Raw genomic sequence first — 17,453 nt, 5'->3', positions numbered from 1 at the left:
TTATGGCTTCGAATTATTTACTATGGAGCCTTTAGTTCCATTGAGTTAATTTTTAGTCCTCTTCAAGTGTGCTAAATATAAAATATAATTATCTAACAACTTTAAGATTTTAAAGTAATTAGTGAGTCAATAAATTAAATAGTATTAATATATTAATCATATGTATTGGATAATTTTGATCATACATATCATTCTAATTACGGCCACTTAAATTTTGTAACATTTAATATTTCACTTTGGGGGCATCAAATTCATGCTCTCATAAATTAGGAAAAATAACTAAGCTAATTCAAACGTACAGAAAATCACATAACTTGAAACATAGATTAAACAGTTTATTATATTGACTAAAGTTTAATATGACTTAAATGCTTCTGTGTTTAAAAAAAATTAATTATTTATCTAGCTCGCTCATGTATAACTTTTGGGCTCTTAAATAAAAGAAAAATATACAAAATATCACTTGTCACAAAAAGAGGGGATAAAATGGGACAAGAAAAGTAGGGTGAAGAAATATTTACCAATTGTCCAGAGTAGAGATGAGAGGGTTATGGGAGCTTTTTACAATTTAATTATAATTAATTTTAATTAGTAATATTGAGGTTTTAAAATGCATAGTGTTGGCCTAACCAAACCAAAACCAGAAGCAAAACCAGAAGCAAAAGCAACGCAAACCATGGATGGGCAAACTGTATAAGTTACCTTTGAATGAATTCCCACGAAAATGGCACTTTTGAAGTACATGCTAATAAAACTAATTTTTGGCATTGTCAATATGGACACGCCACATCCATACGAAGATCACAGAAAGTTCCTCCAATAACTGTTGTACCTCTCTCTCTCTCTCTCTCTCTCTTTCCTTTTCATCCACCCACAATCTCAACAAACCAATAGAAATATGTCCAAAAATTCTAAAAAGTTTATGCCCATATACATCTCGCGCTAGTGTTTTGAGCTCGATCACTCCCACACTCTCCACTATGTCTATCACCACCTCGCGCGTGGGCTGAATTCCCATTCCTCGTTGGCTCTCTCTCTCTCTCTCATGAAGATCTCCTCTCCCCCATCTCCCGCCTCTCCCCCTCATTATGCCCGCAATCATTACTCTTGGTTGCCTCACACGCATGCCCTCCTCTCCCAACCCCACCTCCTCCCTCCCTTCCTCCCTCCTTCTATAAATCCCCACACCTCCGCTCTTCTCTCCTTCCAACCACACACACCTCCTTCATCCCTCTGCTGCTTTCCCTCCAATTCATGGCTGCGTCCGGCTTCGAAGGCTTCGAGAAGCGCCTCGAGCTCCGCTTCTCCGGCGACGACCCCTTCGGCCTCCGCCACCTCCGCCTCGACGCGCTCCAAGAAGTCCTCGCCGCCGTGCAGTGCAGCGTCGTGTCCGCCGTCGGCAACCGCAGTTTCGACTCCTACGTGCTCTCTGAGTCCAGCCTGTTCATCTACCCGACGAAGATGGTGATCAAGACCTGCGGCACCACCCAGCTCCTCCGCGCCGTCCCCGCGCTGCTCGGCCACGCCTCCGCCCTCGGCCTCCGCCTCCGCTGCTGTCGCTACTCCCGAGGGAGCTTCATATTCCCCCAAGCGCAGCCATTCCCGCATACCAGCTTCCAAGACGAGGTCGTCTATCTCGAACAAGTTATACCCCGGAGCCTTTCCCTTAGGAAGGCTTGCGTGCTTCCTTCCAAGAACTCGCATTCTTGGCATGTTTACTCCGCCGCTTATGCTGCTGAGGACGTTCTTGAATGCCACGAGTTCACTGTGGAGGTGTGTATGACGGAGCTCGACCGGGGTCAGGCGCGGAGGTTTTATCGAAGGAAGGGGGATGATAGGTCTGGCGACGAGGTCGGAGCCGAGATGACGGCAGCGTCGGAGATCGACCTCATAAATCAGCAGGCGATTGTCTGTGGCTTCGCTTTCTCGCCCTGCGGGTACTCGATGAACGGCCTCGACGCCGCACGCTACTCGACCATCCACGTCACGCCGGAGGAAGGGCACAGCTATGCCAGCTACGAGTGCGTCGGCGGGTTAGACGCTCTCGAGTCCTTGCGGAAGGCGGTATCGGTCTTCCAACCCGGGGCAGTCTCAGTGTCGGTCTGCACGAGCGGCGGCGATGCAGAGGATGTAACGAAGAAAATCTGGTCGGCAGTGGCCGACGCGGTCGTGCCGCTTGGAATGAGGTGCGAGAGCCGGGCGGTGGATGATTTTCCAGGGGCTGGGACAGTTGCGTATCAGACGTTTACGGCGAAAAAAAACTAGAGGAGAAGGTGGTGGCGGTGATAGTGGTGGTGGTTAATTTGGGTTGCATGGTAGTGCAACACAATGATACTGCATGTTGAGGGAGGGGGGAGAGGGGGGAGAGAGAGAGAGAGAGAGAGAGAGAGAGAGAGAGAGAGAGAGAGAGAGAGAGAGAGAGAGAGAGAGAGAGAGAGAGAGAGAGAAGAGAGAGAGGGGAGAGAGAGAGAGAGAGGAAAGAGAGAGGGGTTGTTGCAATTTGCTAGGGATAGAGGGAGCAAAGTTTTGCTGGTGGCGGTGATGGAATGCATTGATTTAGACAAATGGAGAGGAGTGGTGTAGTTGTTGATGATAGAAAGGAGGAAGAAGGTTGGGATGGGTGGGAGCAGCATGATATAGCACCCCACTTTGTAGTGGCACGCCTGATGGACACTGAGGATTATATGTGTGTGTGTGTGTTTTAGTGGAGTGGAAAAAAGTGTGTGGGGAGTTTGTTGCTGAGATATGAGGCTTAGTGTTGGCAGAAAGATTTTGTTTGCATGCTCTTCTCCTCCCTTTCTTCTATCTATATCTCTTCTAGTCGTCTGTTATTACTAAAAGGTCAAAAAAAAAAAAAAAAAAGAGTAAAAAAGTACACCTTTTTCTGTTTTGTTTTGTTTTTATCTGTTGCTGTTGAGATTGCTCCTCCCTGGACTCTTCTGGTTCAAACCTTTTTACCTTTTAAGGCCTTCTCTTTTAGTGGCTGCACATTGTTCAGGTCACGGGGCCAGGGTGGTGGGCCAGGCCGGGCCTCTCATAATTTATTATTTGATGTTTGATCTTGATTTGCTTGGAAAGTAACCCCCAAAGCCCAATCTTGTTGTCGTGCTCTGGGCTCAGAAATGGGTTATAACCCAATCCCTTACTCAAACGATGGATCCAATCCAGATATGAATCCGAACCATCAAGAACACAGCGTGTTCTCTGTGGGAGTACGCAAACCAAACCAAACCGTAGCCATTCCCGTCGTTGTTCCCCGACACCGACGGCTCAGACATTTCCGTCAACTATTTATTTTTGGGTCCTCGTCGAACTGCACGCATCCAACGAACGGCCATTCCTTGTTCCACAGTCCATCCAAAAGGGGGATCCCGATTCCAAGTCGCAATCTCTTATCCTCTCTTATGTAGATGCAAAAGAAGCTTTCCTCCCCACGCGTCATTCGAAAGGAAGTACCTTTTGGTTTGATTTGCCCGTCCAGGAAATCGACCGATTTGGGTACGATCTGGAAAGTTTCTGAAAAATGGGGTTTCCCTTTCCTGGAATGAATTAGAGAACCCAACTCCGGATTTTGTTCCCACCGGAGTGCTGGTTCCGGATGAGAGAGTCGTTGGGGATCGAGAGGAGGAGGATGGGGGGTTTTCTCGGTCGATTCCTATTGCCTCTGCTGCTATTATCAGGTATGTCTTTGTGCTTTCAAGATTGATTTGGACTTTCGTTGGTGACAAAGTTCGCATCTTGGCTTTGTTTTGTAACCATATCTGAAGTACTATACAAAAATATTGCGGTCATGGAGCTGTTTCTTGAATTTTTGGGACATTTGAATGTTGCTTTCTCTGATAAGTTGTGATCATTTCCATAAGTAGGATTAGTATTAGAGTAGCTTTGTTAATCTTGAGAAGTAAGTTGGACGATAATTAAGATCCTGACTAAGACATTTAAGTACAAGTTGGGCTGTCAGTAAGTCCGACTGATTCTGTATCTTCTTTTTGGGTATGAAAGATGAAAATTGTCACACCAAGGTTTAGAAGTTCCCGATGGATTAAGAGATTTCGTCAGGCTATGTATTATAAGCAATCTGCAGAATATCCATCTGTTTATACTTTATATATGTGAAAATCGTTTTTTTTTTAATTTAACTGATGAGGAGTTTTCTTTTAAATATTGGTAAACGTGATAATCCTGAAAGCAGCTCGTGACATTTAAATATGATACTCTTGAAGAAGGACCTCTTACTTCATAGCGTTAAATTCTTGGCTTATGAGGGGCTACATGACATGTTATCAATGTGATAAAAAGGGACACTAGAAATGGCTTCATTATACTTGAAATAACGAGATGCTGGAAGTATTTTAATCGGTTGTTCACTTGCTTGTGAGATGCTTTAATCCTTAAATAATGATCTTTTTAGAAGATATATCCGCTTTATTTTAGTTGGTCTCTTTGTGGAGGATCTAATCTTGAGATTGTTAAGGCGGATTAGTGGCGTTGCTATAAAAGATAGAATAAGAATAATAATAGATGATAGAAGTTAAAGGTAGCACCCCAATGGATAAATAACATAATAATAGGTTAAGATGGCTTGTTAATGTCCAGTGAAGACCATGTCGTGCACTTGTGCAAAAGAGTGATTTCATTCAAACAGAAGATTCCTTAGGAGGGAGGGGAAAACCAAAACCAACATGTGCAAGAATGGATATGATAACATTTGATTTGATGCAAACTATTGTAGGGAATAGAGATGAATGAAGAATAAGGATCCATATAGCCATTGGCGGATTTGTTGCTAGGAGGGGAAAAGTTGTCAAACTATATTGACAAATTTTGTTTGAGGAAGATAATGAATAAAATGTTAACATAGGTACCTTTTCAAATGTTATTTTATAATTTTATCGCGTATATCTGAGTGATAATATATATTTCAATTCTTAATCATCCTTCTTGATATATAGGTTGAACAATTAGATCAACTCTCACAAGAAACATGCCAAAACTATTACCATTCGCATATAGCATTCTAATGAAAAATTTACAAAATATCAATCCCAATGTTTGTGGGGGATGTCATGGGTTGGTAAGACTTGTCCGTTGAGCTATAGTTAAACAATATATTTTCTATTATCATTGATTCTTATGTAATCGACCATTTAATAACTAGCATAAAACCCTAACAGTAATGCAAGTAAATATCAGAACTATATTTTTTTATGTACTTTTATCAATTATAAAACATGGTTATATATAGGTAATAACCACACAATTAAACAATAATCTAGACAAATTTATAATTAATCATAATTAAATAATAAATTTAATATGTACAAAAAGATATAAATAATCACCTAATTATATGCATCAGCCATTTTTAGTTGTTACTAGTAATTTTGATGCATCTACATTTATAAAATCTGCCTCATCTAAAACTTTAACATATTAGCCAGTAGGTGCATCTTAAGAATGGTGAGATATTTAAATAAAATTATCTGAAGTTCTGAACAAACCTATCCTTTGAGGTGGACCCCACTTTGAACTGGACCCATTTAGAGGTGAGAGAAGTCCCTCACGTGGTACATTTGATCTCGCCTAGAATTTAAAAAGAACTAGGAGGAGAGGAGAAAAAAGAAATAGAAAAAAAAAACTTATGTGATTAAGGCCCTGAGCCATAAATTTCAGAAATCCCCTCATCCCTGCATATAGCCACCCTAAACAGTTGAGACCAAAGACTCATATTGGTTGGTCCAAGCATAGCTGCAAAGAAATAACAACTTACAAGCAAATCGAATCGGTTGGAAGTGAGTGCTCAACATCTATAGTACCTTTTTTGTTTTGCTATGAACCAAATTATTAACTGTTGGAATACTGATGTCTCTTACTTGTCCAGTAGTTATGTAAGTCAAAATCTTCTCTAATGTATGATCGGTATTAGATTGGGAGTCACATTAGCTGGATAATTGTTTAAGTTGAACACTAGTTGTGTAGCTCTCAGTATAGGACATGATAGTAACAGTTTTATGCGTAAAGAAGAAACAAGAACCTAGGTCTTACCTTTTGGACGCACAGGGTTTACATTTGTATGGAGACTATTGTGTTGATTGATTGTATGCAAGTCTTATTATAAGGTCTGTATAGAAATACATGCTACCATTTTTTGTTTGTTCATTTTGTGCTAGTTGGGTGGGGTAGTATAAAGAGACTTAAAGTGATACTCAATATTTCCTAAATTCTTGTGCACTAGTATAGCCTCATATTTTTAATATAATGTCCTTGATGAAAGGCTTATTATAATTCAATATAAGGGAATGCTGTATGCCTTTTTGTTTTTATCATTGTTCATCTTGGAAAGTCAATTAATTTAGAGATATATTTTGTTCCTTTCTTCCTAAAACTCTCTTTTACTTAGCAATTCTTTGTTTCCTAACTTTTATTTTTTTTTCTCTTGTTGCAGCTTCTTTACTTGACTGGAGTTTGATTTCTCTTGTTAACATGTTAATATTTTTCACCATCCAATTTACTACTCCAAAAAGAGGTACTTTTTACATTGTCACATGCTACTCTGTTTTCTACATGTCGTTTTTGTGCCACACTCCTCCTAAGAAAAAAGATCTTAAGCTGCCTTATTGTCTTTCTTTCCCCTTTGGAAGTATGGCATCACATTGTTTATTCAATCGACTTTCTCAAATTTTCAATTTATTTTCTTCATCGTTATGTTATTATATACCTGCTATTTCATCATAAAATGTATCTTGTGCTTGTGCTTAATATTTTAAGCAGTTCCATAGATTGCACATACCAAATCTACTCTTTTTCACTTTTAATTTATTCTTGATTTGGACCGAATTGTGCATGAGCGTAGATATATGGAGTTATGTTCCTTTTTGCTCAATAGTTTCTTGCAAGAAGGCCAGGTGTTTTGGGTCCTCTACTGCATACATAATTACATACCATTTGCAGATCTAAATATTCATCAAATTCTGCAAAAGAGGCACATACATGTTAGTTGCTATACATTCAATTTTATGTTAGGAATACACCATGTGCAAGGCAGTATACAACATATAGCGTGAGGTTTAAGTGAAACGCTTATATTAGAAGCCTACATTCCGAGAAATTCATGGAAAAATTAAGGGAAATTACTTTATTTTAAATGTTAGAAGCAAATAGTGTTGACTAAAACTACCAGCTTTTAGGTGCGTTTATGCAACATATTTTGTACAATACTGAAGATTTGTATTATATGGTAATAATTACTTTGTGTTATAGCAGTTATATATTATCATTCATTCTCAAATGCAGGTATGATATTTGCTAATATTTAATTTTTAATTGTGATGCTGTTACTTGACAGGATTTAGGTCCTGGAGGCTATATCTGTTATCATGGTGTACAATCATCTATTCTATTCTTGCCATAATAGTACAGATCACATTTCATATCTTTTGGTGCATTGAGGGGAAAGGTTGGAGTATGAGTCATGCTTGGTGGGCAAAACTGATAGGTTTTGTCAGGTAACATCAAAAGAATGTGGATATCTGTTTGGCCTTGAATATCTCTTTCAATAACTAATGGAAATTCATATTCCCTATTCACAGAATTCTTATAATCCATTTCACAAATAGTTTTATCTACTAATCCTGCCACATTATAATCTAAGGCAGTATGCATTATATTAAGTGCTTTAATTCAGTGTCCACCAGAGAAGGTGCTACATAGTTACAGGATGAACATGTTTGTGACACGAGTTGCAAACAATGGAATAGGTCGTTAATAGTTAATTTATTCCTAGGGATTTTCCATAATACTCTTCACCTAAGAGTCATTTTTAGTTTCAGTAATGTTTTCCATTTGAGCTTTGGTCTTGGATTAAGGGATTATGTTTCAGTGATTTTGGAGGGTAATGTGATGTACGAACAACATTTGCTCAGCTGGGAGAAGAAATGGAAGAACAGTTCTGCTGGCTAAGAGGGATTCTTTTAGTGCCTTGAAAGAACTCTTATCTGTTGATTTAGTGTGCATGAAACAGGTGGTGTCTTAGACTAGTTTAGTACCGGATAGGATAAAATGAATGATATAAATTATGCCATTATTAATAGCAGACCTTAGAAGTCCTTTTTATAGATCTGATTTAGTAGGTTTCTGGTTTCTAGGTGAAAATTTTAGAAAACATGTTTCTTCCAAACATTTTTGACTAATTTGTCTTGTATGAGAACTAAAATCCTGTAAAAAGTCTAACACATTTTGGGGCAAACGTAAAAGGAAAAACACTTTTAAGAATTGAGATATCTCTTTCTCTCCCCATGCAAAGTCACATTTACTGTTTTCTTTTTCCTGTACTAGGAAAGATAGGATAGGAAAATCATCTTCTGTTTTCAAGAGAGTTGCACTAAAATATTTGAACTTTTACTATTTATGGACACACTTCAGTTTTCCTTCTCCCTTTGTAATTGTTCGAGTGACAGAGACAATTAGGTCTTTCCAGATTTGTTTTGTCCCATCAGTATGAATTTCTTTATATTAGTTTTAATTATTTTATTAGATTGAATATGTGAGAGATAGACATGCGTTCATTCATAGTTGGTAGGGTGGGTAAATTTCAGGTCTGTGCTCTCTGTTCATTATTTGACTTTAAAGGTAAAACATTGAGTCTAATAACTCAAATTTTGTCAAGTTTGATTATTCTCTCTCCTCTTTAAAGTATATGCATGGGATCAGAGACTATTATTTCTTATCAAGATTAGTCATGCTGATTTGCAGAGTGACAAATTCTAAGTTGGAATATCAAAAAATCTTATTTATGTAGTATGTGATCTGAATAATCTGTGCTCTTCTGCAGAGACCAGCCATGGGGATCAACATCTGTTATTTACTTTGTGGTCATACAACTATCTGCTGCTCTTGTTGCTTTAGTCGATGTCATGGGAAATAGACTTCATCATGATTCTTGTTGGTTAAACTTCTCGATGGGAGTAGATCATATAGGTTTGGTGACCTCTAACTTACAACTTCTTTTGTCTTCTAATTTTCTCCATATAAATACATTAATAATGTCACAGTTATGCCCTGGTTGCTTTAATTAATATGATCAATGTCTGGAATGGTTGCTCCATGCACAGGCTGTCACGGGAGCGCAATGAACATATAGAAGGCGAGCATGTGCATGCATCTTGTATAGAACACTGGACATATAAGGATGAATGCTGTCTGTATATAGAATATTTAAGGAATTTAATTCCAAGTACTTTAAAAGTATGTCTTTCATCCCAAACGAAGGTAGACTAAACGTAAGACTCTTATACTATGAAGCATGGATATGGGATACCGATACAATACGGAATAGTTGAATCTTGAAAAATAAGGATACGATATGCCTAGGATATATAGCTCATATATATATATATTTATATATATAGAACAAGTATTAATTAGTGAACTTTTGTACTTTCATGTTCTTAACTGAGGAATTCTATGTTATTTTTGTGTATGATAGTTCATATAGGAAGATCTTCATTTAATTTATTAAAAGAACTACTAGTATACGTAGTATATAACTAACTAAGAAGATGTAAGATAAACAAGCAATTCATTCTATAAATCAAAAGAAATTGGCTGTTGTGACATGTTTTCCTAATATAAATAAAATAAACAAGCAAACTCAATCTTTTCACAAAAAACCATCTAGATCCGATAATAGATGAAAAGTGATAGTCTCTTTTGATTTGGCTTTTATTAATAGGAATCTTGGAAGTATCCACAATACTAATTTCATTTTTAAAAATTCGGATATTCTGAGGAAGTATTTGATACATATCTGAAAGTATCCGATGAGTAGTGTATCCGATACGATATTTGATAAGAATATGACAAGAGTATTGAAGTATCCATGTTTCATCGATTCTATATATATTAGAGGTTCTAGAAGTTAAAGTATGGTTATCCACTTTGTGCAAGTGACAAGAATAGTAGGCAAATTCCATAACAACTAAGTTCTTGGATAATAGAATTGCAGACAGCCTGACACAATTAATCAACTAAGAATCAATCCTTGACTTAAAAGAATATTAACAAATATTTTTGTATTGCTTAAGCAATTTCTACTTGCATTCCTTTATATACTTCATGCATGTCCTTGCTCTGTAGCCTAGAGCTTTGACTGTGTGGCTGAAAAACTAGATCACATATTGGATTACTAATTATTAATTCACCAACTACTCTAAAAGTTTAAGTTATTAGATAACAGTAGTGTTTATATCTTATATTCTACCACTCTTTTTTTATTTCTGCATTTAAAATGATGATGGTCAATACTCATCGTGCCGACGATATATTGGCATGTGGCATAAGGTGTGCCGTATGGCATGCCTCCTAGCAGCGATTTGTGTGGCCATCATCATCATCATTGCTGGCACCTTCGCCTTTGCTGCTTGTCGTCGTCGAGGAAGGAGACTTGTTGCTCATGGCAAGTCTTCTCCTTGAGCTAGGGCATGCAAGCAACAAGCGATGACGAGCGAGATGGCAAGTGGCAATGGCGAGCTGTGAAGGTTAAAACTGAATAGTCTCCCTCTCCTCTCTTTCTCTCTCTGCCTCTTTCTCTTGCAGTGAAGGGCCGGTGGTCTGCACGGGCCATGCCAAAGGCATGACCATCGTGATTCCAAAAAATATTTTTGATGGGTGAAGAAGTGGACTACTGAATATAGTTTTTTTTTTATTTAAAAAAAATTTTACTAGAGAAGGTAGGTCTTGAGGGATTTGAATTCAGGACCTTCTATTCCAATAACATGTTTACTCATTAACTATAAATATTTAGTCGGTTAAAGAACAATTATTTTATCTTTTATATTCTACCACTAGCTATGGTAGGCCGTTTGTATATGTATTTTCATATGCTCTTTTCATCATATCAAAAATATAATAATTGCAATGTTGAAAGACCAACGGAAGTAAAAATTCCAAGGGAGTTTCTGGACCTCTGTAGTCTGTAGAAACAAGAAGACAATGCTTATGCAACCTGAGATAGCTAATGCAGCAAATTGTTCTAAATTTCTAATGGCCAGAAATAACAAGAACAGAAAGCTGCAAATAGGAAGTTTGTCATCTAATGTGCTATCTATGAACAAATAAATAGAATTATGGCATCCAAAGAAGTAGGGTGTCAAAAAACCTTGTTGGTTTATGAGCCGCTCAAACTCGAGCTCATTTGTGGCTTAACTTGATCTCGTTCATTTATTAAATGAGCTGAGCTTTAGCTCAAGTTTTGAGCTCATTAAATAAAAGAATTATCAAATATGTTCATATGCATGTATTATATATCATTGTTTTGAAAAGCGGCTGCATTGACCGCATATGTGGTGGAGGTGGGTCAACCATTCCACATATAGACTGCATATGTAGACCACATTAGCATTAACTGCATATGTGGACCACATTAGCACATAAGCGCCTGTATATTGACCAACAACAATCACACATTTATCGCATATGCATCCTCATATGTATGTATGGAAGCGCTATACTTTTTATTGATTATTTTGTTGGTGTAACTTATCATACTTGAAAATATTTATTGAGTAATTATGTAATGAGAAAATAGCATCCTTGTTGGTGGAATATTATGAAGATGTTTCTCCATATATTACTTTCAAGTTACAACTTTTACCTTTATTAGCTTTTTATGTTAAAATATTCAATAAACTAGATAGGTAAATTATATCTAATTTATTGTTAATATTTTTATTGCTAGACCACATATGCGCCCACATACCATATAAGCACTATGTGATCACATAACTGCCCTCATACTACTGGGCATTTTTCACAACTTCATTATATTTATATGGTCAAACATTTTTGCAGATATGCTGTTTAGTCTTGGTTATTGTGCTATCTTTGCTTCACTTAGTCCTGAGTTTGAAGCCCTCCTTTTTACATGTTTTCTTTCTTAGGGTTTGTATTATCTAAACAAGTTTTAGTTTAAATATTATTGATGTCATTATTTTCTTTCTGAAATGAAGGTTACCACCTAAGGGTTGGTTGCTGCTTGCTGCTTCCTGCAATTCAACTATTTGTTGGTATTAGTCATCCCTCTTGGATTTCTTTACCGTTCTTTGTATTTAGCTGCGTTGGTCTTGTTGATTGGTCTCTAACAAGTAATTTTCTTGGCCTCTTTCGGTAAGCATTCATGATTCTATGGCAATATTTTGAACTTAATAAAGGCAATTTTCCAATGATTAGATGCTTTATCTGACATCTGTCATCTATTATGTCAATTAAAGATGGTGGAGGACGCTTCAAATATATGCATTCTTCAGTATTGTTCTTCTTTATATGTACCAACTACCGGTGAAATTCCCAAACATTATCCTAATGATTGCTGACTTTATTGGTTTATACAAAATAAACTTGAAATCAGAATGGCCAGAACTTTCTTCTGCAGTGTCCCTGGTGATATACTTCTTCATGGTAAGCTTCAATGAACTGTGCTGATATTTTCACTTCTCTTTTTGGTCAGATAATCTTTCTCTTGACCAATGCCTTATTGCCATCTACTTCACACTAACTTTTCTAGTCAGGAGCCTTAAAAATAGAATTCATGCTAGCTCAGTAGCTCCTTTTCTTATGCTTATTCTACTACTGTAGGAAGCCATGTTTGGTTAACTATGCCTTCAGCTATGGTGATTGCCATACAAAGACTTTGAGTCCATATAATGGTAAGAATTTCAGAAGTTGAGAAGGCGTGTTTAATAATAGGTAAATAAATACGATCCTATCTATTAGAATTTAGAAAGCTTACAAAAGTTTCAAAGGGAAACTTAAAATAATATTATAATGATTAGGAAGTATCTCATTATATCTAATGTGGTCAACCATTATGATCACTGCATGATCTCAAGGAACTATCACATGTAATCTACTAATCAAGTGTCAGTTATGACTCATGGGTAGTAGAGCCTAGTTAGATGTTTTAGATCCGGCATCATGCTTAGAGTCACCTCGGAATGGTGCCTGAGTATTTTCCCTTGTCTTATCTGATTAAAGTCACCCAGTGAGCTTCTCCATAAACCTTTGAGAAACTATAGTCCACAATGGGATTCCCCAAAATCTTTCCTAGCTTGCTAGAATTAGCCCACAAGGGGGAGTAAGTTCCCTGGACTTATGATGCAAATCTAGTATGAATGCAATGTTTTGGAGAACAATCGACCCAAACAAGTAACTAAAGTAAAATATAGTAAGCAATAACTGATAAGAAGTTAATCGATTAAAGGATCACTACTAGATGGAAGGAGAGAAAATCATTCAGATAAGGCAGTAGCTTTCTCAACTCTCAAATAGGTACGTTGATAGTAGAAAGACCTAAAATATGGTGTAAGGAAAGACTTTAGAGTTTAGGTTTACCAATAAATAGAATAGTAGTGCTTTTACTTTGAAACCAAGTCCTCCTCTTCATGTTCGGGCACCCAAAAATTCTCTTTCACTACTGAAATCTTCTGGACAGCAGCAATAACCAATGAAAAAGTAGAGATTGAAGGAGAGAGGTTTAGAGAGGAAGTAGAAGAGATTAAAGAAGAATCTTAAGATAGAGTAGGAGAAAGGGAGAGAAAAAGAGAGAGAGAAGAAGAAGACCACAGGGGAGAAAGTGAGAGATCTCAAATAAATCTTGTTCCAACTTGTCTTTGTTTCTCATGCAATAACCCTTAAATAGGTTAACAACTTTAATTCTAGCTGATTCTAATAGGAACATATTTTCTAATAGGACTTTAATTGAAACACCCAAACCTTCAAATACACGTGTAAACCGCGTGGGTAAATCCCCCACGCGGTGCATCACATGACCTGTCAGTATAAGGATTTCACAAGGCACACAACATCATAATTTCACCATAAATAAACTCAATTATAAGAGTCCGGATACAAGCCCACAGGCTACAACAAGCCTTCCAAATATACATCCAAAATATAATGCTAAAGTTCAAAATACAACATCGTCATCACGCCCTCGCAGGGGCTTAACACAACTAACAAACTTACTGAAAAGGAAAAGCAGCTACTCCTCGCTACCCGTACCTGCGTCCCCTAGCTCTGAAAATAATACCACCACGAGGTGGTGAGCTGACAGCCCAGCGAGTAAGATCCATACAATCTAAAAATAATGAAATCACATGTGTATATCCAATGTATGCCTATATTTGTTAACGATAACGATATGCTTATTGAAAAAACTTACCACAATTTGCTGAATCAATGCAATCGATAAAGATTACCAATCACTATCCTGGAATATGCTAGTTCCTAAACGTATCATGATAAGTTCACACAGATATAAAGCTTGATACAATCTCTTATTCGTACACATCTCAATCATAGGTTTTACATGTTATGCATAACAATAAAATAGCAGTTTAGTCATCTCAGGCCTACCAAAGCATTAATCATACTTATCATCGCTCACCGAGCTATTCACCACACAGGGTAAATACTCTCAAGAAACAATCATCCATCATATAATCATCCATTGAGGGGGATATATACACATCTAGCGGTAATGTCACTTACACATGTATGGCGATACTTACATGTGACCAGTTGTTTGTGGCCATTAGACTCAGGACCCCGGTCGTAAGCCCATATCTCACTCTTTCTATATCATCACCGCCCTTGACGGGAGAATCGGGAGCCCTCGGCTCATCAACAGACGCCCTAACCCTACGTCGTCGGGTACCGCTAGAGTTATATCCCCGCCTCACAATCATGTTCTTCTATCATCATAATCTAGTCCTAACTATACAGTATAACTACCTGAATGCCACACAGGCTTCCCGACCTCAGGTGTAGGCCGCTAATAGTGTAGTCATATAAGATACACTCCACCCTTAACCCTGGGCCGAGTGAGTAAGGGTTGCCTAGACAGAATTCGACTACTAATGATAGGTGAAAGTGGTGCAGTGTTTATGAGTGTATAAAGCATATTATAGTCATCATGATCATTACATTCTATATTCACAGTAATCATACATCCATGCAATGGTATACCATACAGGACACATGTAAAGCATTATCACACTAATGTTTATGCTACATTAACATTCTCATAATATAATGATGAGCAGGTTATCAATAACTACGTATGCAAAAGATATAACAAGATGTACTAACTGCATACATTAATATAGACATTTCCTACAGTGTCATGACAGGTATAATGACTGTAATTATGTTATTCTAGATTTGTATAACTCTACTCGTCTGGGGGGTCTCCACAATATGGTAAAACTCGTCAGCTAGCCGGCTCCTCCGGAAACCCAAAATACTCCTCACACGGTGTCAATCCTATTAATTCACGCAAGTAAGCCATACGTAAGATCAGCGAACTAATAGAATTAATTATCTTATTAACGCATTTATGTTTGGTAAAATACATGAGTCAAGGATCTCCTAGGAGTCTTATGTTATCCCAAAATTCACATGATACTAGATTGTCATTACGAGGGATCAGGCTAATCAAATCAGGTGAAAAAGATAAACAGGGTTATAGGGTCCAAATGGCCCCAAATGGGCTAGGCTAGAGGCAATGGAGGCGCCTCCTCTCCTCAAAGAGGGCCCGAAGCCCAGAGTGGGCTTCTCTCCCTCCACTGGAGCTCCTCGGAGCGGCGGTTAGACACGAGGTCATTGGCCGCCGTGGACTCCGACGACGCCGAGGGGGGGTTATACTACAAAATTAATGGCGCCGGGGGGAGGGGGAGGCTTACCGAAAAAGAGAGGGGTTGGTCGGCAAGCTCGAACGCTCTCGGTCCGGGCTTCGGCGGCTCCGGCCTCCGGCGTCGGCAACCACGAGAGAGAGGGAGAGAGGCAGTGCGGTGGAGGAGGAAAATGGTGTAACGCCCTCGCCCGGCACGGGCACGTGCACGCACACACGCCCATACGGCACGTGCGGCGCACGCGACAGGTCGGGCGGGGCCCGCCACGCACAGATACACTCCTGTGCACGTACAATCATGACATCATCAAATAACACCTGCTAACATATCCATGATCACATAATCCATCACCAAATAAATCATACTCTTAACCAAATAAACCTGTTAGTATATGAATATCAAAGTCCACAATAATATACACTAGACCGCCACATAATCTGGCAGGACCCACACAGGCCACAACAAACCATCAAGATACAACTAAAATAACTAATACAAGGGTACACTATGATTCGACCTGTATTATACAAATCATTGTCTAATACAAAAGAGTACAAATATCAAATATTGGTACAACTCGATTTCTATATAAACTATCATCTATACCATCTCGCATCTATAGCTCACCTCATCATCGCTCTAAAATATCTTCTCAAGTCGCTATCATGTACCACATATCTGAGGGGGTTAGAAAAGAAATAAAGAGAGTCATGAGCAAAAGGCTCAGTGAATAGACCTTACCCCGAATCAGTGATGCCAAACAGAGAGTAAATCATGTACTGGATAATATGAATCAGAAAGAGTATCATGTCATGAATGAGTATATGAATGTATCCTCAATAATATATAAATGAAAAGTAGATAACATGTCATAACTGATAAAAGTATATAATCCTCGACCATGAGTAAACAAATCTCCATGTCATCTATCATCATAACTCTCTCTCAATTATGACACATGATGCATGCCGATCATGACTATGCTATGATATCAAATGCAACCATATATGATGCATATTGACCACTCGATAATCAGGTATGTCAGGTAATAATGAAGTCATATGCATTTCTTAACATCACGATCATCACCGACATCTCGATATAATATCATCATACTAGACCACTGTGCACAGTCAACACCCGGTACCCGGTCTCAATATCATGCCCGAAGGCTCAGAGTATACTCTGCCATCCGCAAGGAGTATCTCAAATATAACCATACCCTGCCATCCGCTAGGGTATCAACATCCATCCAGACCGGGCACTCTTCTAGTTGATAGAAATCTCGTGAGGATAACTCGCCACATATGCCCTGACGAACGGCATGTGTCCGAATGTCTGCTGCGCACACAGACTAACGATCTCGGACGTAAGGCCAACAGGATCGCGACCATGTCGAGCGATCAATCATCCACCAAGCGCGTCCTAACCCTCGCGCCCACTCGGGTATCCTCACGCTTTCTATCAACTATCCTATCAATCACATTTCATGCTTTCCTTCTAAATGATAGATCATATGTATATATCCAGTACGATAACAAGTTAATGCATAACAGGAATTTAGGTGGAATAGGAATTAAGAGAAAAATGATGCAATGTAGTCTCCAACCATTTATCTAACACATGCATACTCCCGCTAGTCTATCACATGCACACTCATACTAGAAATCATCTCGACATAAAACCATAACAGTATAATCATCTCCAACCATCCTTATTTATCATTATCATACTCATATCAAAGATCAGCCTAATTACATGCATGAT

At 38.3% G+C, this 17,453-nt stretch overlaps 2 protein-coding genes across 2 annotated transcripts in view; both read left to right on the top strand.

Moving 5' to 3' along the window:
• The first annotated feature begins 963 nt into the window (after nt 1-963).
• LOC140776403 (S-adenosylmethionine decarboxylase proenzyme 4) lies at nt 964-2,462 on the top strand. Its single transcript, XM_073120110.1, has one exon. It carries the CDS (start codon nt 1,255-1,257, stop codon nt 2,263-2,265), a length of 1,011 nt encoding a protein of 336 aa, XP_072976211.1. The 5' UTR covers nt 964-1,254; the 3' UTR covers nt 2,266-2,462.
• Nucleotides 2,463-3,205: 743 nt separating this feature from the next.
• The window catches only part of LOC140776402 (piezo-type mechanosensitive ion channel homolog), a 40,105-nt gene continuing 25,857 nt past the window's right edge, over nt 3,206-17,453 (top strand). Inside the window, exons 1-6 of the mRNA XM_073120107.1 lie at nt 3,206-3,680; nt 6,446-6,526; nt 7,346-7,505; nt 8,831-8,976; nt 12,006-12,162; nt 12,267-12,453. Coding sequence (XP_072976208.1) covers nt 3,599-3,680; nt 6,446-6,526; nt 7,346-7,505; nt 8,831-8,976; nt 12,006-12,162; nt 12,267-12,453 — 813 coding nt within the window. The 5' untranslated portion in view covers nt 3,206-3,598. The remainder of the gene's footprint in view (nt 3,681-6,445; nt 6,527-7,345; nt 7,506-8,830; nt 8,977-12,005; nt 12,163-12,266; nt 12,454-17,453) is intronic.

The sequence above is a fragment of the Typha angustifolia genome, chromosome 14 (assembly GCF_048772165.1).
Source record: "Typha angustifolia cultivar Huaian chromosome 14, ASM4877216v1, whole genome shotgun sequence".
Taxonomy (NCBI): Eukaryota; Viridiplantae; Streptophyta; class Magnoliopsida; order Poales; family Typhaceae; genus Typha; species Typha angustifolia.
Note: the sequence above shows the minus strand (reverse complement) of the source record. Positions and strands in the feature narration are given on the sequence as shown.